General features: G+C 37.8%; 2 protein-coding genes across 7 annotated transcripts in view; one reads left to right on the top strand and one right to left on the bottom strand.

The window, feature by feature from the left end:
* The window catches only part of LOC120316147 (tip elongation aberrant protein 1-like), a 75,367-nt gene extending 59,377 nt beyond the window's left edge, over positions 1 to 15,990 (top strand). For 2 of the 5 annotated variants that reach the window (XM_039361403.1, XM_039361404.1), the window contains 6 exons: positions 50 to 98; positions 2,938 to 3,028; positions 8,913 to 9,013; positions 9,758 to 9,842; positions 11,271 to 11,375; positions 15,246 to 15,990. In XM_039361403.1, coding sequence (XP_039217337.1) covers positions 50 to 98; positions 2,938 to 3,028; positions 8,913 to 8,981 — 209 coding nt within the window. In that variant the 3' untranslated portion in view covers positions 8,982 to 9,013; positions 9,758 to 9,842; positions 11,271 to 11,375; positions 15,246 to 15,990. Of the gene's footprint in view, positions 1 to 49; positions 99 to 2,937; positions 3,029 to 8,912; positions 9,014 to 9,757; positions 9,843 to 11,270; positions 11,376 to 15,245 lie in introns of those variants that run through there. The other 3 variants (XM_039361405.1, XM_039361407.1, XM_039361406.1) reach the window with 3 other exon arrangements.
* The window catches only part of MFSD14B (major facilitator superfamily domain containing 14B), a 157,819-nt gene that overhangs the window by 97,074 nt on the left and 37,488 nt on the right, over positions 1 to 23,257 (bottom strand). The window lies entirely within an intron of this gene.

The following is a 23,257-nucleotide window of genomic DNA, read 5'->3' as shown; positions in this document are numbered from 1 at the left end:
TATTCATGAGCTAAAATTACATTTCTGATCTTTGTTTTTTCAATTCTAGTTATGAAAGAGATTTTTTCAGAACTGGGAATCCAAGGAATAAGCAGCAGGTATTTTTTTTTTTCTACTGACATCCTTTTTTTGCCTCCTACAATTTCTGGGAGAGAAAGGGGAGAAAAAGGAAAGCTTTTTTTTTTTTTTTTTAGCATCAGCTAACCAGTATTCATAAAATCTCTGCCGTCTGCTAACAATAAACACTTTTAGTTTATTCTTAGCAGGCTTCTTCCTTCCCACTGCTTTAGGACTTAATTCTCTGCACATTCATCTATTAGTAAGTGCCACTGAACTAGCACTGGTTACTTTCTAAGTGCATACAGCATATGTGAGCTAGTGCTGCATTTTTCCCTACCATGCTTCAAACAAGGTTATCTAAGACATTTCAGGCCAAAATGCTTTCCAATTCGAAAGATCCTCTTTTAATCTCAAAGCAGCCTATTTCCAGTTCAAACACAGCTGATTTTAGTCCAGAACAGCTGTTTCATATTTGCAATGGGGCTGCGGTGTAATAAGGTGTTTCAATTCAAAATGAATCTAAATGATTTATCCATCACGATTTTAAACATATTCCTACAACTATTTAATGATGTTGTAGTTATTCAGCCCATCCTTCAAAGCTAATGATAGTAATGGCAGCTTACTGAACAGCATACCTAAAATCAGAGGAAATTCCTGAAAATAATAATGAAGTGATTGGAGAAAGCTAATTTGTGTGCATGAACATTCCTGACAGTCGAAATCTACACTGAGCATGGATCAATGTGCAGATTTAATATGAAAGAAAGTTTATTTAAGGCAATACATGGAGAAGGACACAGCCTACCACCTACCTAGCTACATCTTAAAGTATTAGGCAGAGTTAGGAAGCAAAAGACTCTGTGTGTGTTGGAACAGCAGCAGAAGGAATAAAAACAGGGCACGCAGAGTAAAAGACAAGGGAAACCTGTGTGGTCAGTAGGCTGTGAAGAGCTGAAGAAGCAGTGTCACTGAACTCACATTTCAAAATAATAATACTAATACTATTGCTAATAATAATAGTGACAAAAAAAGTCTGGATAGTGGATGTGGCAGTGCCTGGAGACTGCAGAATAGAAGAGAAACAATTGAGGAGATAACAAAATACCAAATCTACAAATAGAAATAGAATGACTGTGGCAAAGGCAAGCAAGGGCAGTACCAAAAGTAATAGGCACCTTGGACTCAATCCCAAAACAACTGGAGTACCACTTGAACACTATTGGCATTGACAATTTCACCATCAGTCAATTGCAAAAGGCAGTTTTACTTAGAACAGCTTCCATCCTGGGACAATATCTGTAACACCATTAAATATCCAGATCTGCCTATCCCAGGTCCTTGTAAGGACTCAATAGGTAGACAAAATTGCCAAACCCAGTCTGAACATCTGGCTGACTGTATAATAATAATAATAATAATAATAATAATAATAATAATAATAATAATAATATATAATAAAATAAAATACCACACAACATCTACAGTATACAATTATTATAAAAATAAATTGGAAACATCCAGTGATGTCAAGATAGAAATCACAAGCTAACTATAATTTATAAACAAATCATTGCTGTAATACTACTATAATTTTGGTAGAATCAGACTGTTAAGCAATACATCTAATAAGGACTGTTATTACAAAATATAGTTCCAAATAACTGTGTTCCTGGAAATGGCTTTAGGAAATTTGACACCTAGTGTGATGTGAGTTATTATAATAAATATATGAAGCAAAGTTAATAACCAGGTTTACTTAAACTTAGTTCATAAGTGGAGTAGCTCAAAGGAAGCAGACTTACATGATGCATAGAAACCATAGAAATCATGTGAAATCATGAAATAACGAATTCATGCCTCTTAAAAATGGGAGCAAACTGATTGTGCTATAAAAATGTCTGGAAATTACAACCAGTGCAATATGCGTCAACTGTTCCTAAAGGGTGTAAATTTAGATTTCACATACTGTAATATGTATCCTAAAAGATCTGCACTGGTTGAAAATTAGGCATGGGGCATAGCTTAACAGTTAATCTATAAGGTTATTGTTAATGGACCTATCTTTACCAGCTAGCAAATTTAGAAAAAATGCATATTTCATCTCCAGACTACAGAAATTCACAATACATATTCCTATGAGAAAGAGATATTCTTCATCACCTATCCCAAGGTATACTGTATGCCTCTAGCTTCTCCTTCTGCTGGAGATAGATAAAGTTTGGTCCTTTTCAGACTAGGGACATAATTCAAGAAGTTAAGCTGTGGGCTGAAATTAGAAAAAAATAATTAAAAATTAAAAGGTTTTAGTATTCCTCAATGAAAGTGCCAGTGTGGTGGTGTAATTAAGGTGTTGGAATAAAAGTAGGGAGACCATGTTCTAGTCCACCTTTGGCACAGAAGTCAGCTTAGTGACTTTGGACCTAGTCTCTCTCATTCAACCCAGGACTGTAAAGTTGAAAGTCCAGTATGTTTGTGTGTGATGTATATTCTAAAAATATGGATTTCTTCTCAGTTCTTCAGCTAAATAACAGCCTCCATCCAATCCTTTATTCTGAAAAGCTAAGCAAGTTATATCTATTTAGTACTTAGATAGGAAACTACCAGAAAATTTGCAGACTACATTGGAGAATTCCCCCCCCCAAAAAAAAACTTCCGGAAAAACGCATTGCTCAAGCATTTCCAATTTGTTGCCAAGAAAATTACTTGCATCAGACATTGAGTGCAATTCAAAGGAGACTTTATCTATATACAGACAGCACATGTTCTATCGAACTATTCTTTTCAAGCAGTTATAAAATTATCTCCTGAATAACTACTATGACTCATGTAAGTTTAACTTAAATTGGCGTTTAATATGTTGTGCTTGACAAACAGTTTTACACACACCAAAATTCCTAAGATGAAATATGAATTGACAGAATATTCTTTGCTGCCTGCATCAGTTTCTCCACCACCTTCAGTTACAGTAAGTGACTTACTTCAGTTTTGCTAGCAAATGTTTTTTATTAGAACTATGTAGTTACTAGCAGAAGATTTTTTTAAAAAAAATAACCAAAGTTGTTCATCTGTTAGTCAAACTCTTACAGAGTGGCAGGATACGTTTTATGCTCCAGAGGTATGCCTTGGGTGTATCTGACTACTGTGAGCCCAGCAAAATATACACATCTATCCAGAATTTCTCTTTTATTAGTTTTCAAGGTTTTTTTCCTACAAGGTATTCCTTCTTGTTAAGGACTTTCTTTCCTTTGCACAGGTACATGCACAGGACCATAGGTTCTTATCTAATATTAGTTTTGGACTATTGATTCACCTAAATTGATATTGCTAACACTGCTTTGTGGGAATTTTTGCAAAATTGAGTAGCAAGTCTAATATTCTGGGCCCAGTGCTCTTCAACATCTTCATCAATGATTTGAACGAGGGGATAGATGGGGAAATCATCAAATTTGCAGATGACACCAAGCTGGCAAGAATAGCCAACACTCCAGAAGACAGTCTTAGGATACAGGAGGATCTGGACAGACTTGAACACTGGGCGCTATCTAACAAAATGAAATTCAATGGTGAAAAAAGTAAGGTTCTACATTTAGGCAAGAAAAACCAAATGTACAAGTATAGTATAGGGGGTACCTTGCTCAATAGTAGTAACTGTGAGAGGGATCTCAGAGTCCTAGTGGACAATCACTTAAATATGAGCCAGCAGTGTGCTGCAGCTGCCACAAAGGCCAACACAGTGCTGGGCTGAATTAACAGTGGGATAGAATCAAGATCACATGAAGTATTAATACCACTTTACAATGCCTTGGTAAGGCCACACTTGGAATACTGCATCCAGTTTTGGTCAGCACGATGTAAAAAAGAAGTTGAGACTCTAGAAAGAGTACAGAGAAGAGCAACAAAGATGATTAGGGGACTGGAGGCTAAAGCATATAAGGAAAGGCTGCTGGAATTGGGTATGTCTAGTTTAATGAAGAGAAGGACGAGGGGGCACATGATAGCAGTGTTCCAATATCTCAGGGGCTGCCACAAAGAAGAGGGAGTCAAGCTATTTTCCAAGGCGCCTGAAGGCAGGACAAGAAGCAATGGATGGAAACTAATCAAGGAGAGAAGCAACCTAGAACTAAGCAGAAACTTCCTGACAGTTAGAACAATTAACCAGTGGAACAACCTGCCTCCAGAAGTGGTGAATGCTCCAACACTGGAAGTTTTTAAGAAGAGACTGGACAGCCATTTGTCTGAGCAGGGGGTTGGACTAGATGACCTTCAAGGTCTCTTCCAACTTTACTACTACTACTACTACTACTACTACTACTACTACTACTACTATTATTATTATTATTATTATTATTATTATTATTATTATTATTATTATTATTATTATAGTTGAGATTTCCTGCCTGGAAATATACTTTAGCAATTCTCCCATGGTTACTCAATTACTCAATTCTGGGATATAGAAAGATAATTTAACTCAAGTGACAAGTTAATGATACCATGGTCATTTATGGCACTTTTGTCACTCAGATGGTTTGATTTCAGCTTTGGGGACAAAAAATGGGAAAGGTTATATTTCTTGTTTGTTAGTTTTCCAATTTCCTGGACTTATCTACACAGGGGAATATCTTGAATAACTGCAAGGGCAAATGCTATCAAAATGCCCTTTTGATTTATCTGTGCATCACCCTTCTATTTTGTGAAACGATAAGAAGGTGGAAACTGTTACATAGAAGGGAAAGGGGGCAGTCTGTGTGAGTATTTTAGCCGATCATTGCAATCTCTGCCTCACTCATGAGTCATATGATCCAAACTTGTCTTTTCCCGCTTTAGTTCAGTTTTTTTCCTGACTGCTTTTAAAACTTTGGAAAGATGGGCACTTGTGGTTACAAGTGCTGCAGAATTTAATGCAGGTTGAGGTTAATAACAATTCTAACAGGAATCATTGGGGAAAAGGCATGTTATTAGCTCCAATATATTCCTGATGAGATGGAAAAGGAGAAGAAAGAATTAGTAGCATAGACATATATCAGGGCTCTCCAAACTTGGCAACTTTAAGACCTGTGGATTTCAACTCCCATAGTTCCTTAGCCGCCATGCTGGCTGAGGAATTCTGGGAGCTGAAGTCCACAAGTTACTAAGTTTGGAGACTCCTGACATGGCAATCTGCCCTCACAGTGGAGGAAAGGGAATTTTCTGCCTGAAAGCATTTTTTGTGTCTTTCTCTAGGAAAAGAGACACTTCCAGTTCTAACCCTTATATTTTCCATAACTCTCAATCAATGCAAGCAGCAAAAAAGTTGATCATTTACTCATTTTGCTGGGGGCGAGGGGTTTTTTGAACTTTCCTAGGCTGAAAAAAAACAGGTCATCTGCCTAAAATCTCCTTGAACATCCAGATTACATTACTTATTGGTGTATTATACACCTTCTGTTCACCATTTAAACACAGTGAATAGAATATTATATTCACTACATTTGCTTACAGGGCAACATTTGAATTTCCAAGAAACCCATTACTAGAAATGGTAGCTCCTGCGCCACTCTTTTTTTCCTCTATAACTTTCCATAGATAAAGTAATATTACTTTATTCTAAATAATTAGTCATTAGTTTAGCACATTGACTATGTGCTCTGCAGCCAAAGATGGAGAAGCTCTATACAGTCAGTAAAAACAAGACCAGGAGCTGACTGTGGCTCAGATCATGAGCTTCTCGTTGCAAAATTTAGGCTTAAATTGAAAAGAGTAGGGAAAAACACTAGGCCACTCAGGTATGAACTAAATCATATTCCTGATGAATATATAGTAGAGGTGACAAATAGATTTAAGCAATTAGATCTGATAGACAGAGTGCCTGAAGAACTATGGATGGAAGTTCGCAACATTGTACAAGAGGTAGCAACTAAAACCATCCCAAAGAAAAAGAAATGCAAGAAAGCAAAATGGCTGTCTGAGGAAGCTTTGCAAATAGCTGAGGAAAGAAGGGAAGCAAAAGGCAAAGGAGAAAGAGAAAGATACACCCAATTGAATGCAGAATTCCAGAGAATAGCTAGAAGAGATAAGAATGCCTTCTTAAATGAACAGTGTAAAGAAATAGAAGAAAACAACAGAATAGGGAGGACCAGAGATCTCTTCAAGAAAATTGGAGATATGAAGGGAACGTTTCATGCAAAGATGGGCATGATAAAGGACCAAAATGGCAGGACCTAACAGAGGCAGAAGAGATTAAGAAGAGATGGCAAAACTACACAGAAGAACTATACAAGAATGAGCTTAACGTCCCAGATAACCACAATGAGATGGTCACTGACCTCGAACCAGACATCCTAGAATGTGAAGTGAAATGGGCCTTAGAAAATCTGAGCAACAACAAAGCTAGTGGAGGTGACAGTATTCCAGCTGAGCTATTCAAAATCTTAAAAGACGATGCAGTAAAAGTGCTACACTCAATTTGCCAGCAAATTTGGAAAACTCAACAGTGGCCACAGGATTGGAAAAGGTCAGTTTACATTCCAATTCCAAAGAAAGGCAATGCCAAAGAATGTTCAAACTATCGCACCATTGCACTCATTTCACATGCTAGTAAAGTTATGCTTAAAATCCTACAAGCTAGACTCCAGCAGTATGTGGATCGAGAACTACCAGAAGTACAGGCAGGATTTCGAAGAGGAAGAGGAACTAGAGATCAAATTGCCAACATATGCTGGATCATGGAGAAAGCTAGGGAGTTCCAGAAAAACATCTACTTCTGCTTCATTGACTATGCTAAAGCCTTTGATTGTGTGGATCACAACAAATTGTGGCAAGTTCTTAAAGAGATGGGAATACCAGACCATCTTATTTGTCTCTTGAGAAACCTATATGCGGGTCAAGAAGCAACAGTGAGAACTGGACAAGGAACCACTGATTGGTTCAAAATTGGAAAAGGAGCCCGGCAAGGCTGTATACTGTCGCCCTGCCTATTTAACTTATATGCAGAGCACATCATGAGAAAGGCAGGGCTAGATGAAACAAAAGTTGGAATTAAGATTGCCGGGAGAAATATCAACAATCTAAGATATGCAGATGATACCACGCTAATGGCAGAAAGTGAAGAGGAACTAAAGAGCCTCTTGATGCGGGTGAAGAAGGAGAGTGCAAAAGTTGGCTTGAAACTCAACATTAAGAAAACCAAAATCATGGCATCCGGCCCTCTCAATTCCTGGCAAATAGATGGGGAAGAAATGGAGGTAGTGACAGATTTTATTTTTCTGGGCTCCAAGATCACCTCAGATGGGGACTGCAGCCAAGAAATTAAAAGACGCTTGCTCCTGGGGAGGAAAGCTATGGCAAATCTAGACAGCATACTAAAAAGCAGAGACATCACCCTGCCAACAAAAGTGCGTATAGTCCAGGCCATGGTTTTCCGAGTTGCAATGTATGGCTGTGAAAGTTGGACCATAAGAAAGGCTGAGCGCCAAAGAATTGAGGCCTTTGAACTATGGTGCTGGAGAAGACTCCTGCGAGTCCCTTGGACTGCAAGGCGTTCAAACCGGTCAGTCCTAGAAGAGATCAACCCCGACTGCTCTTTAGAAGGCCAGATCCTGAAGTTGAAACTCAAATACTTTGGCCACCTAATGAGAAGGAAGGACTCACTGGAGAAGGGCCTAATGCTGGGAAAGATTGAGGGCAATAGAAGAACGGGACGACAGAGAATGAGATGGCTGGATGGAGTCACTGAAGCAGTAGGTGTGAACTTAAATGGACCCCAGAAGATGGTAGAGGACAGGAAGACCTGGAGGAATGTTGTCCATGGGGTTGCGATGGGTCGGACACGACTTCACAATTAACAACAACAACAACAACAGTTTAGATGAAAAGGAACATGCACATTTTTTAAAACACGTAAACAAATCCAAGAATTGTATACTATAAAGGGACTTTTATCAGATTGTGCTGATTTTTCTTGTGTACATCTTATAAAAGAGGTCCACACACTGGTTGAGTGGGATGAATGTTGCTATGTGCCTAACCAGAGATAATCATCATTGTGAAGGTTAATAAACAAATATAATGTTAAATAATTGTTAACTATTGTGAATTCTTTTGAATGCAGCTGCACTTGAACTGTTAGTGCAAGATCTGTTTTATGTATTTCTTTCTGCCTATCTAGCATTTGACCTACATACATAGTCTCCCAAGAAGCTACCTAAAATATTGCAAGTCATTTCAGAATAAAATGTTGGCAGGAGGGACCCATTATATGTTCTTTAAATCATTCACTGATAAAGATTTCCCAGATTACCTCAGCATCATCTTTACTTAGCAGATTAATTACTCTGTAGTTAGCTATTAAACTAGCAATTAAATATTTGTCTTCATGATATACTCCTTGGCAAATGAATTAATTAGCACTGAATGTTGAGAAATGGCTGCTAAAATAGCAGGCATTGTGTTGTAACAGAATAGAGTAATTACATTTCATTATGACTATTATTAATTTTATTAACTGAATAAATGTCAAGTATTTCCTCAACTCCTACTCCAAGCTGTATTTGAGAGTCAGATACCAAAGTAAGATGCACTCACTGTCTCAGTACAATTGCTCAATTATCTGGTCTGGAGTTAATCACAGAACAAGGTGATGGAACACTCAACTTCAGAGCTTTAATTCCAGACTGAATTGTAACAGTTATCCTCATCCTCATCACCCTACCTTTACCACCATCACCAGGCCAAGTAGTAAAAAATGCTATGAAAAAAGCTTGGCTAATTTTTAAAAGATACTATCAGCTATGGATCTGTTAATTAATTATTATCAACCTTTTATCTCTGATGGAAGTTGAAGCACTGTTAATTAATACTTTTCCATATAGAGAGAAGAGCTCCAGGATTTCCATTCTATATTTAGCCAAGCAATGAAAATGATTACAAAGGCTTTTTAATTATTGGAGTCTGAATTTCAAAAACTTCACATGTAAGTATTTTTTATTCTACAGTTTATTCAACAGAGTAGAATCATTTCCTCAAATATCAGAAAGTTAGATTTATCTTGCAAAAAACCATAAGTGTACCATATTTTTCCGTATATAAGATGCTATTTTTTCCTGCAAACACCCCGTTCAAAAATCAGGTGCGTCTTATACAAGTGCAGTGTCTTATACATGGAAAAATAATGGTAACCTCCGCAGCCCAGGGCATGCCTGTGTGGCTTTTTTGGACTGAAGCCCCATATATATAATATCATTACTTATTTACTATAAAAAAAAAGATGAACTGAACTCATGGGGTGGAGGCAGTGTCAAAATGTTCTTTCTTGAAAACAGCAGAGAAACAGTTTATCATCATCTTCTCCAGGATATATTTCCCAGTTGAGACCAGATTTTGAAATTATTTTCTATTCTATTCTAATATTCCTGATCAATACCTTTTTTAGTTATCTATAAGCTGTATTCTGGTATTCTTGCTGGAGAAGATTCCCCCCCCCAACAAAATAACTTTAAAATATGAGACATGTATGTATTTATGTGAGTTTAATCACATAAAACCATAGCAATATAATACGTTTTCATGGTACTTCTTTCAATTATGGCATGTGTGTGAATGGATGTATAGAGCTGTTTCTATATATCTGTTTTGTACATTTTGTTTTGTTTGCGTTTGTTTGCTTGCTTGTTTTTAATGAAGCTCAATTCTTATTTTCATGGATGTATCATTGCAGGATAAAAGCTGAACTGGCTCAGGCAACTAAGGCTTTTCAGCATGAAAAAGATCAATATGACAAAAACCTGAAAAACCAGCAGCAGGTAGGGCTTTGGTTATTTCTGTTAGTACTAGTGTTGCAAATTGGGAGTACCTTTATTACCAGTTCTGTCAAGACCTTAAATAAGCTAATGCCTTCTGGGAGACCCAAAATAAAATTATACTTAATAACTAATGAGTGCAATTGATGAAATATTTTTGAAGTTAATAGCATTCAAGGCAAACAAATAAAAACTTGACATTTAATAGTTAACATTAGCAGTCATACAGAACTCCAAAGCAATTAATAATCCATGGGGAAGTTGATACATTCACTTCAGTGAGAATTAAGACCTGCAGTGATCTCGAAGAAAAGTATGAATCACTTATGTGAACCATGCAGAGTATTCAGTTATTATCAGGTAAATAAAAAGGAAAAGATGCAAAAACTTCTTGCCACAGGAAAGGGTGGGAAAAAAAGTTTAAGGCTTCTTGTTACAGCAGAGAGCAAGAAGTTTACAACATGCAACGTTCATAAAAACCTACAGACTTAATGAGTTAGCACCTTTTGCACAGATATAACTTCTCTTGGGAAGTAAGAATAAAGTAGAAAGAAGGGGAAAGGGAAGAATGAGGATTACTCAACCAAAGTTTTCCTAGGTGTACTGAAAGCTGATGTGGTAAGGAAAGAGGTATTGAATGTCATGCTCCCCTGGAGGGAAAGGGAAATTTGAGTCTATGGATACATCTTCCCATTGCCTCTATCTCATTATGAGTCACTGAATTCCTAATTCTTTACATTCAAGCACTTCTGGTTATGAGGGAGAATGAGAAGGGAGACTTTAAAGGCTGAAAGAGAGCAAAAACCAAAAGAACTGTGATGGTAAATATTGGAAAGATAGAAAAAAGTTATATTTAAAATTATTTTAATATGACATTAAAGTTACAAAATACATATTAATAAAGGAAAGTATAAACTTTAAAAGGTCATATTATAGCACATGCGAGGAATAGAATTCGGTGTCTGGGCTGGTGAATGGCCACTGCCAGACAACATTGATCTTTATGTGTCAAAGAATTCACTAGACATTCAAACATTTTTTTTTCTGTATCTGCCATTGTTTTGCTACACTCCAATAATCAGTGGTGCAAATGGGGGGGGGGGGAATAAGAGGATGTTTTTTATCAGTTTTGTGTCACAGTTGCTTGGATAAATTCTTCTTGGGTCCTTTTTAAAATCTTGGGCATCCTATCTTTGACTAGAGTAAAAAAAACTGAGACAAAGTAATAGTGCCAGTTAGGGAGGGGAAAGCGCAACCAAATACATTTGATTAGCGCTACTTACAGCTGCATTTCTTTAGATAGCCTTCACTTGTTATAATTGCTAGTAAAGCTTGGGAACTAATGTGAATTTGATGGTATATTTATGTAGTTGGTAGATGGTAGTAAATATTCTTAATTTTCTAATAAAGATTTTTTTCCCTTTAACTCAGGAGCTACAAGTGATGCTAGAAAAACATAAAGTCCAAAATGAAGCATGGCTCAAAGCCAGAGCTGAGGAGACTGACAAGGAAAGGAAAGAACTCTTCAAACTCAGAGTAAATATTTACAAAACTCAAGAGAAGGGTAGAAATTGGCAAGTTTCCCAACATTTCCTTATCCTCTTTCCCCTAAGTTGCTTTTGATGTTCGACATAAAACAACTCCCTGGAACAAAATTTCAACTCTGTAAGATAAATATAGCAGTACCCATGTTTCAAAACTAAAACTAATATGATAAAGCTATTGCATTTGCTGGAGCTTGGGAAAGTTGTGTTTCCAGAAATAATATTTTTTTTCCTGTTCAATGACTTCAAACAAGATTCTTAGTAGCTTCTAGATTAAACAATTTTGGCCTAATTGCAATAGTATCCCTGAAGGATCTATTAAGATCACACTCAGAAAGTCTCTGTACTTATGCAAGTTGCAGTGTGCACCCCTACATTAAAAAGAGCTTTGTTTTAATCTAAACCACAAATTTTGGTGAGAATGGGGCAAGAGAGAGCAAGATTAATACTATTTTCTAAGTAATGTATTCAAAAATAATATTTATATCATTTTTATGATTTCACTATTGTTAAGCAGTATTGCAATCTGGCCAGACAAATCCAGTTGTTGGACAGCTAAAATATTTACATATCTGAATATTTCCCTATGGCAGTGATGGTGAACCTTTTACAGACTGAGTGCCCAAACTGCAACCCAAAACCCACTTATGCATCGTTGAGTGCCGGGTGGGTGTGGCCCATTGGGTGGGTGTGGCCAATTGGGTGGGCATGACCAATTGGGTGGGCGTGGCTGCAGTGGTAACAGCAGACTGGGTGGGACTAAAAAGTTCAATCAATCAATTCCAATTTTGCAAGATTTTTTTTTTCCCGCGAGAAGTTGAAATTGACTGATTTAAGCTTTTTTTTTTTTTTTTGCACACGGTGGCGGAGGCCTAAAGCGAAAAGATTTTATAAAACCCAGCTTGAAGGCCTAGGACTGGGACGATGGCACGCGGGCCCACAGAGACGGCTCTGGGTGCCGCCTCTGGCAGCTGTGCCATAGGTTCACCACCAGTGCCCTATGGGAATATTAAATTGTGCATTTCTTCCATTCATGTATTGAGTTGGGCTGGGGAATTTGGTATTTTGGATACAAACTGCAGCACTTGGTAGAGTGGAGCAAAATATTCTAGTCTTTTTTAATTATATAGCTTTAAAGTAGTTTTCCCCAGTTTGGATCGAGGGATAGACATAAGGTCGGCAGGGAAAACAGATCTTAAAGCTAAATCATGCCGTATGGAAAGCTGTCAGGTAAGTTTTGAAGGTACATCTCAGTCCTAGTTTATATGTGAAAGGTTTTAAAACAGTGTTTCTCAACCTTGACAATTTTAAGGCATGTGGACTTCAACTCCCAGAATTCCACAGCCAGCACACTGTTTTAAAAGTTACCATACATCCAGTATGACTCTAAGTCTGTTTTCCATTTTTACTGCTCCAATACCTAAATACATTATCAGTTAAACATCAAACAATATAAGTGTATCACAAACAATTATTACATTTTAAAATAAAGATGAGCTACCCACAGCCTTAAACCATAATATAACGTAATATAACTCTCAAACCTCATTTTTCCTCTCACCAGAACCCCCTCTAGCTACACCGCCATATTTCAATTCCATATAAATCAGCAGCAAAGTTTTCTGCCACTTTGAAGTGTAAGCTCTGAAATAGCCTTAGTGCTTTCCTTCTTTAAAACCACAACAATGCTTCAAACAAATGGAATCCTAGGGTCATCCATATATGTGTGGGTGCATACTTTGTGTCATCAACCCATCCACTGCTTTTGCTCTGCTTCTCTTCTTCCCCAAAACATGTGCCCTTTTTTTAAATACCCTCTACCTTTCCCAGAGTTATGTTGTCTTGTTTTGATGTGGACTACATATTATTTATTAAAAACAACAGATAATGTGTTGTACTTTTTTATCATGTAGCTACTGAGCATCTCAGAAAAATATAGCTCCCATGGTGCTAACATATAAAAGGACTCAAATGATCAGAATAGACCTTGTGAGTGTCACCCCCTCCTGCTTTTCCTCTTCCCATTCCAGTCGTTTTATTGTTGACATCGTTTCAAAACAAAGGAAGATTATTAATGTCTACATTAATCGTTTTCCTAGTATTGGAGTGCATTCTTATGTTAGTAAAGTTAGCTAATTAATCTGGAACACTGCAACTGAGATAGTTTTTCATAAAGATTTTAATCACATTGAGTTAAACACACACTCGTGTAACTGGTGATTTATGTTTTTCAACTAACTATTGTCAAGATCATCAAACATAAATCAGCTTTGAAAGAGACAAGACTGGAGGTCAACTTAGTGCAAGATCCTTGTTTTTTGTTTTTTTCCCCCATGTTAGGAAATGATGCAAAAAAAATGCAATGATGATTCTCATATCAGTAGATCTAATTAAACAGCATTACATTGTTCTCAGAGCATAATTTGCTATAGCTTCAGTTTTTAATACTTATATGTTTGTGCACATACATTTTTTTCTGTGAAATATTTCAAGTCAACAACTGGTTTTCATTGTAGCAATAAACAGCATTTATTTCTCTACAATAATCACCATTTTAGTCACTGATTTTTAGTTCTAAAAATTCCCGTGGTGAGCATTCACTTCTGGAAAAATAATATACAAAGCAAATAAAACCTTTTGTGCCACCCACTGCCTAAACTAGCTAAATGAAACAATAGATGGAGCAAAGCATTTTGTTAGGCTAGTGCTGTACATGTGCATACTACACTGGTCAACTTAAATCTGTGGTGAATATTAAACCAATTCCATACTTTAACATTACAGAAAAATCTGTTATAGTTTTCTCTTTGTTGTTATAAATCCTTTGGTCTAGTGGTTAAGGCATCAAGCTAGAAACCACAAGAATATATTTCTAGTCCCACTTTAGGCATAAAAAGGACTGAGTGACTTTGGATCAGTCACTCTCTCTCAGTCCAACCCAAGAGTTCCAGTGGTTCAGTGACTTAATGACGCTGGAGATGGTTTCTGCTGCTGTGGTTCAAGTCCTAGAACTGCGTGTTGGGGTGAGCTCCTGTCACTTGCCTCAGCCTCTGCCCATCTAATATTTTGAAAGCATGTTCTGTGCGAGTAGATAAAATAGATACCATTTGGTGGGGGAACAATCTGATCTATTTCATATTATGTGTTTTGGTTGCTTGCTATTTTTTTTCCTTCACGCATGATACAAATTAAGCCATTGTGGTTAGTAAAGTAGACTTTATGGCTAAACGTAGGAAAGTGACAATTTTTTTAGTATCCAGAGTCTACACTACATCTGGTAGTGGAAGGTGAAGGTCACAATGGATGGAACAGTGATGCAAATGAAGAAACTATGGTAAACACGTGGGCATATGTGAATTTTTTTTCCATAATTTCTAGGAGGGAAGGAACTTGAGGGTACTTAAATTACTATGCATATTTTAGAGCATCCAAACTATAGTTTTCATGCATGCGTTTTTCAACCAATACAAAATAAAGACAATAGTCCAAAGAGGGTCACATAAAAGGAGTTTGGAAGTTGCCCATCACCGTGTGTCATCTTAAACAAATAAATGATAGTTTATCCAACAAATCATGATTAAATGTCATGGCTTAACACAATGCAGTATTTTTTTTTCCTGAAGAAAAACTTCACATGATTTTATTTCCCCTTGGACGAGGTGATTAGAGACTTTAAAACATGTATTTTACTTACGCAAAACAATAATTTGCTCAAGAAGATTATAACACCTGCTCAGATTCTGGAACCAAAAAACTTTATGGAAAGGTTTTGGAAGAGACATAGGGTTATTTTTATGCTTTGCAGTTATTCCTGTGATTCAGAATTTTAATCTAAGTATGTCTTCTGATTTTTCTCCCACAGGAAGCAATTCTTCAAGATCAGGAAAGGCTGAGAGATGAACAGCAAAGTGTTCAGCAGTGCAATCAGCAGCTCATTTCTGTAATGCAACAACTCAAAGGAATGTGAACCGTTGCTGAATAAAAAAAAAAAACCTGATCACACAACACAGCGTTGCTCAAACAGATGAGCTGTTATGTATAGTAGGACAAAGATCCTGCTACACTACCAATTAAATCTCGATCTTGCTGAGGTTCATTCAACCCTAGGATGCTGGTTTCATTAAATTCCCAATTGCTTTAAAATACATCATAAATTTTTGATGTGCTGGTTTTTAAAAAAAAAAACAGATATGTAGACAAGAGTGCCTGAGGTGTTAAATAATGAGTAGGATAAATATATTGAAATGTCACTTTGCATTTTGTAAAAGTTTGGATCATGTGTTCCTGTTCACAAGGTGAGAGGCACGTGCAGCACACTTAAAAGGGGAAGGAACTTCAGTAGTTCAACCATACTTCCAGTTTTTCTCCCCTGCTGATACTCCTAGTTTTTCTTTTAAGATGTGTCTAAAGAATATGCTATCATTTCTGATTATCAGAATAATGGTAACCAATATTTTGGCTTTGGATAAAAAATGGATATTAGGGTTCAGTTCTTAAAAGTATATAACAACCCTCTTCCCCTCCCCCATATATGGTTATTCAGAGGTCAATCCCATTGAGATATCTGTAATGCTGCAGTAAAATCAGACATTAAAATCAAATCTCAACTTTGTACATTTCTATGGTAATATGCACTAGCCATTTCTGTATCGGCAAATCAATCTAAGCGGTAAAACCCAAAATCATAATATCTTTTTTTTTTCCCCTCAAGCACAAAGTCCAGAAGTGGTTTCCAAGTAGAACCATTCTAAACAGTGTAAAAGATGAATCTATAGATGGAGGGGAGATAAGGTTGGGGGGGGTATTTCAAATTTGATCTCCATTTTAGTACATGAATGATTCACCTGTCTACAGCACCTTAAAGGATGCAGTTTTGGCACTGCACAACCTCAATATGGTGTTCAAATTGCTAAGGGGGTGGAATAGATACTTATCTCTTTTGAAATAAATGTCTTTCTTCCCCTTTCAAGAATTAAAACATAAACATCCCCCAAAAGTAATAGTAGTAGTAGTAGTAGTAGTAGTAGTAGTAGTAGTAGTACTATCTTCTTCTTCTTCGCAAGTCACTCATATTTGTAATGACTGCAGTGTCCTGGGATCATGTGACCATTTTATGCGACCTGACAAACAAAGTCAATGGGGAAACTCAATTCAGTTAACAACGATGTTACTAATTTAACAACCGCAGTGATTCATTTAACAATAGTGGCAAGAAAGGTCATAAAATGGGGCAAAATTCATTTAACTGTCTTACTTAGCAATAGCAATTTTGGGGTCAATTGTGGCCATAAATCAAGGACTATCTTATTGATACCTTTCTTTAAAAATAAAGTTTACGTAGGGTCTGAAGCGCCCCCAAAACCTAAGTTGGCAAAAGCTGTGTCGGAATCTGGGGCTCATCTTCATTTATTTCTAAACTTCCCCCATATTTCCAAGTGCTGTTAATTTATGACATTAAGTTATTATATTTCTGAGTGGCTAGCCAGCTCTATATTTCTATTTTTATGCTGCAAGGGATAAATTAGGAGATAACTCTTTTAGCTCATTCAGAACCTAACAGGGCTATTTGATCTGAGCGTAGAGCAGTGTTTCTCAACTTTGGCAACTTGAAGACATCTGGACTTCAACTCCCAGTAGAGCTGGCTGGGGAATTCTGGGAGTTGAAGTCCAGATGTCTTCATGTTGCCAAAGTTGAGAAACACTGGCATAGAGTATTGTGCAGTTTGTTGCATAGTCATGTTTGAGAGATTTCCTCCAAGAGTTTCATATGCTTTCAATCATTCAGCAGGAACTACATATCTATAGTATAATTGTCCATAGTAATATAAATTATATTGCAGCATTGAACACATATTCTGTCTCAAATGATAATTGGTCACTGGCAGCATAATTAAACTGTAGATTTAACAGCAAAGGAACTCAGCATACATTCAGTATGTTGATAAGACAAACACACTCTGGTACAACACCATTGAAGTGGCAGGTAGCAAGAAGTCAGTGTGTTGATTCACCACTTATACTATATGTGCTAATTGGCTTTTGCATTGACCCAACTGGCCTATAACTCCGATATAAAGCAACAACTATTCTTTAAAAACAAGCAAACAAATGCAATACACAGTGGCCCAATTGAAATTGGATCCATGTGGGCAAAGCAGAGCTGGGGGAGAAAGTTTCCCAATTCTCCAATGTATCTCCTACCTACATACTAAAAATATAGAAAAAGATATTGAAGTAGCAGAGACACTGTTACTGCGCTGGACCCATTTGTTGATTACTCCTTGCTATCTCTAAATTCACAAATCAGGAATTAATCTCAGTGTGTGTGTGTGTGTGTGTGTGTGTGTGTGTTTATATACATTCTTGATTCAAATTATATCTAGGGCTGCCATTTCCAGTTTGGATCAACACAGTTGCTTTTAACCATAATTTAACTCATACTAGGCCCAATCCAAGCATGGCTTGATATAAAGTGCCAATGTGGTCATTGGTTTAACAAATGCTGTAAATAAATGGTTTTATTGTGCTTTGGAGTAGGATATACTATAACTTTAGCCAGTTGAGGTTATTCAATAAACAATAGTTAAGAAAACCATGATTTAGCAGTTCTGAACTTCTAATGCCCTCTACCTGGGTACCTTTGAAAAGCATTCAGAAGCTACAGCTGGCACAGAGTGGTGGCATGAGCAATTCTTAGGGCCCCTAGAGTCAGTGGTGGGATTCAGCCAGTTCGTACCAGTTTGACTAATTTTTTGTTGCCCAGGCCCAGAATGGACTTCCGGAAGCAGCATCCACACAGGAAACCAGTTGTTCACATATTTGAATCCCACCACTGCCTAGAGTGGCCCATGTTACACTACTGCTTCACAAGCTGTACTGTTTGCCAGCTTGCTTCCACGTGCAATTCAAGATATTAGTTATCACCTTTAAAGTCCTGCATGGAATGGGTCCAGGCTACTTGAGGAATTGTCTCATCCTGATGGGACCCGCCTGCCTCACCAGTGCTGGCAGAGGGGGCATACTATGGATCTTGTCAGACAAGGAATTTCAACTAGCAGACTCCAGGATAAGAGCCTTCTCTGCCCTGGTTCCTACCTTCTGGAACATTTTATACGCTGAGGTGAGATTGATTCCCACCCTCCTGGCATTTTGAAAGAGCCTTAAGACCTGGCTCTCCCAGATGGCTTGGGGACACAATGGGGAAACTTCTTGACTAAAATGTAATTCCCCCTTCCCCTCCCTATGTGTCTGGCTCCCTCCTTTTGTCATCTGGCATTAAGGATTTCATTTGTTTGTTCATAATTTTATCCATTCTGTTTCTATGATTGATTTTAATTTTTTTTTATTTTAATGTTTTTATGTAAGCTTCCCAGAATCATTGGATATGAGATGGGCAGCAAGTAAAATACATACATACATACATTAAAAAATTCAATTATACTTGGTTTCTTGAAACCAACATAATTGTTGCTTGTTAAGTCTTCAGTGAAAACTAAGATCCTTGGCTGGTTCCTTTCCTAACAAAGCCATTATATTCCATTTCTCAGTGGCATGATTCTTCTACAGCAGGGGTCCCCAACCTGTGCGCCAAGGCCCACTACCGATCTGTGGCCTATTTGCAACAGGGCCATGTGAGTGGCTGGCTGATGCGCGTACACAGCCCCACGTGCACAAGGGTCATGGGTGCTTGTGGCCCCATTTGTGTGAGGGTCACAGGTGCTCGCAGCCTTAGTCTCATGAGAATCACAGGTGCATGAGGTCTCGCATGAGCATTGCGAGCACTTGGGCCCTCACACAAGCATTGTGAGCATTTGCAGCCCCACTCGTGCGAACATCAGGTGCTTGTGTGTTCACATGCATGAGTGCACACATCTGCCCCTCACACAAAAACCATTTCCTTTCCCCCCTCCCCCTCCCAGGCCACCAACCTGGAAAAGTTGGGGAACTCTGTTCTATCCCATTTAATAGATTATATTATTTTTTCCCTCATTAGTGTATCCTATCATTTATGATATCTAAGAAGCATCTCCTTTACAATAGTAATTTCTTATCTATACATTGCTTTGAAAATACAAGCACAAATATATTGTTTTAATTTTCCACCAGAATTGAATCCATACCCCTGGATGCATGCTACAGGTATAATCACCCTTGCAGATTTAAATCAAGAAGAGTCTGGTAGCACCTTTTCAGACTGACACATTTTATTAAAAGAATAATCCTTTCTGAGCTACACCTCTTGTCATCAGATGCCTGCAGACTTTTAACCTTGTAAATTTCTCAGATGCCACTACCAGTCTGGCTGAGTGTTGCTTTTGAGATGATTCAGTTGTTTGGCCACAATCCTACTAGAGCATTAATGTGGGTGAGATAACATTGTTTAAAGAAGTTTAAGTCTACCACACCCCACTTGCTGAAAATTATTATGTGAAGCAGCTGCTAGCAGAAAAGAGAAGCTTGGAATCAGGGTGGGATGTGAACAATAACTTAAGATAGGGTTCCTAGTGAAGAGGAAGCATAGGAAATAGCAGTTAATTTTCCTCCTTTATTGCAGGATATAAAAGCATGTTTAGTGTCATGGTCACCTTGCAGGTCTTCTAGTCCAACTCCCTGCTCAAGCAAGAAACCCTGCATCATTCAGACAACTAGTTGTCCAATCTCTTCTTAAAAATCTCCAGTGTTGGAGCACCCACGACTTCTGGAGGCAAGTTGTTCCACTGATTAATTGTTCTAATTGTCAGGAAATTTCTCCTTAATTCTAAGTTGATTCTCTCCTTGATTAGTTTCCATCCATTCCTTCTTGTCTTCTCAGATGTTTTGGAGAACAGGTTGATCCTCTCTTCTTTGTGGCAGCCCCTTAGATATTGGAACACTGCCCTCATGTCATCCCTAGTCTTTCTTTTAATTAAACTAATCATACACAATTCCTGCAACTGTTCTTCATATGTTTTAGCTTTCAGTCCCCTAATCATCATTGTTGCTCTTCTCTGCACTCTTTCTAGAGTCTCAACATCTTTTTTATATTGTAGCAACCAAAACTGGATGCAATATTCCAAGTTTATTCTTACCAAGGCATTGTAAAGTGGTATTAACACTTCACGTGATCTTGATTATATCCCTCTATTAATACAGCCTAGGACTGTGTTGGCTTTTTTTGGTACATGCAGCATATTGCTGGCTCATATTTAAGTGATTGTCCACTAGGACTCCAAGATCCCTCTCGCAGTTACTACTGTTGAGCCAGGTACTACCTATTCTATGCATCTGCATTTGGTTTTCCTTGCCTAAATGTAAAACCTTACTTTTCTCACCATTGAATTTCATTTTGTTAGATAGGGCCCAGTGTTCAAGTCTGTCAAGATCCTTCTGGATCTTGAGCCTATCTTCTGGGGTAATGGCTATTCATGCCAGCTTGGTGTCATCTGTAACTTTGATGAGTTCCCCTTTTATCCCATCATTATAATAAAGCTTTACACACTTTTAATTCTTGCATAGCTGTTTTTCATTCTGTTTCAGCAGTCTTTCTTTAAATAATATCCAAGCAAGTCTACTCATTATTTTTTTTACAACAAAAGTAACATTTCTTGTATTTTTCTGGGTCTTTGAATACAGTAAGGTATTTATTAGCTTTGCTCTGTATGGGAGTTCATTCACATAGAAGCTTCGTAATGCTTTGCTACTGTCCCAGAATAGAGAAGAGAAAATATCAGCCTAAACTGTGCTATCTCCACAGCATGCCCTTGACATGCCTCCATACTATGGTGTTATCAGTACAACTCCTCTATGAAACACTGTAAGATTAGCAATTGGCATTTTTCCCTGGGTGAAATTCAAATGTAAGTAACCATGGGAATAAGTCAGTAATCTCCATAGACAATATATGTTGGAATAGTACCATAGAGAATAAAAAGGGTGGCCTTGAGGGAAAGAAGAAAATATACAGTAGATTAGGTCTGGCACATATAGAAACCAGTGGTGGGATTCAGCCAGTTTGCACCACTTCGACAGAACTGGTAGCTAATTTTTTGTTGCCCAGGCCCAGAATGGACTTCTGGAAGTGACATTCACACAGAGAACCAGTTGTTCACATATTTGAATCCCATCACTGATAGAAACTGTGCATGAACATCTCAGAGAGATATCTTCTTAACTCATATAGTTATAAAAGATAGAGCATGATCAGGCTGACACAGTCAATCTATATAAAAGTCTCCTGCTCTGGCCTCCTCATAGGACTAACAGGTAATCTGTACAATACTTTTTCTATTTTTCCCTGAAGGATTCTCTATTAGCTTAACACTAGAAAGCAACAAAGGATTTGCTTCTCTTAATTTCAGCATAGTGGATGCATATGCAGAAACTTAAGAAAGGGTTTTATGAGAGAAATGTTCATCTGTCAGACACACCAACACAATTTATCCAAAATGATTGTAGATCTGTCAGCCAGTTGACTTATCAATTTATCTACCACTCAGTGGCAGCAAAGAGTCAGGTTTTTTTTTCTCTTACACAAATGAGACCAGAACTTCTGTCACTAAGTGATACAGTCTTTAAATGAATGTCACTTGATTGTATGACCTTTTTTACCTCAGTCATTAAGTGAAACACCACAGTTGTTAAGTGAGTCAAGCAGTTGTTAAGCAAATCTGCATCCTGCGTCGACTTTCCTTGTCAGAAGCCTCCTGAGACATTCATAAGTGATGACCATGTGACCCCAGGATGCTGCAAGTGCCCAAATTTTGATCATGTGACTGTGGGGATGCTGCAGTGGGTATAGATGTGAGGACTAATCATAAGTTACTGTTTCCAGCACCAATGTAAGTTTGAATGATTGCTAAGCGAATGGCCATGAGTCAAGTATTACTGATAATTACCGCCTTGTGGTGATTTGGATTTACCCAGCTGAGGCGCAGCTGATGGATACCAGTTGTTGAAGAGCTGGTGTTGAGAAATTTTATTTAGCCTTATATCCAATTTCAGTCTGCAGGTCATTATGCTTATCCAAAAGGGTAGAAGAGAGAAACCATATCTGTACCTTTTCTAAAGGGTCTCCAATGCAATCTTCTCAGACCAGCGGCTACAGGAAAAGGAATTCAGAAGGTCAAGAGTCAATACCAATTACACTTGCAATTGTGCGTGTTAAGCCAGGGATAGACTACTCAGTTTCAAGCTGGACACTCTCTAAGGGTCTTGGCAGCAGTGACTAGACAAGCCAAGATCTTCTGTTAGGATTCAAAGCCAATGCCATATTCAAAGAACACAGGCAATGCAACAAAAGATTATCTTCTGTAAGATTTAAAGTACAGAGCATTTTAAATACAGAGAGAAACATAAGGGAAATGTTACCCAAACACATGCCCATTCTGCCTCCAGAGGCTCCTTCAAAGCAGCAGACAACACCCTCAGCTTGTCCAAAGGAATATACAACCTTGGCAACTTTGAAACCTGTGGACTTCAACTCCCAGAATTCCTTAGCCAGCCACCCTGGGAGCTGAAGTCCACAAGTCTTAAAATTGCCAAAGTTGGACACCCTTGATCTATGTTGAAGCCCCCAACAATATGAATGTTTTCAACCGATTTTAATATTTTAAAATTTGTTTCTTCCCTCACAAATTTGGTCTTTGGACCAAGTGCCAAGGTCATTCTTATCTGGGTATGTTTGGATCTTTGCAGATTTGCTATTAGGGAGTATCCAGGTGCTAGGCAGAAGGTTCATACATATAGCTTTGTGTCAGTTTTCTACATTGGGAATCATCCAAGTATAAACAGACAAGTGGGGAAAGGAGTAAGCTATTTTTAACTGGTTCTTGTTAGTAAAAAAAATCTGGCACCCCCCCATTGTACCTCTTCATCCAATCTGCAAATGCACTAGGT

The sequence above is a fragment of the Crotalus tigris genome, unplaced genomic scaffold (assembly GCF_016545835.1).
Source record: "Crotalus tigris isolate CLP2741 ecotype Arizona unplaced genomic scaffold, ASM1654583v1 scf7180000019264.1261149, whole genome shotgun sequence".
NCBI lineage: Eukaryota > Metazoa > Chordata > Lepidosauria > Squamata > Viperidae > Crotalus > Crotalus tigris.
Note: the sequence above shows the minus strand (reverse complement) of the source record. Positions and strands in the feature narration are given on the sequence as shown.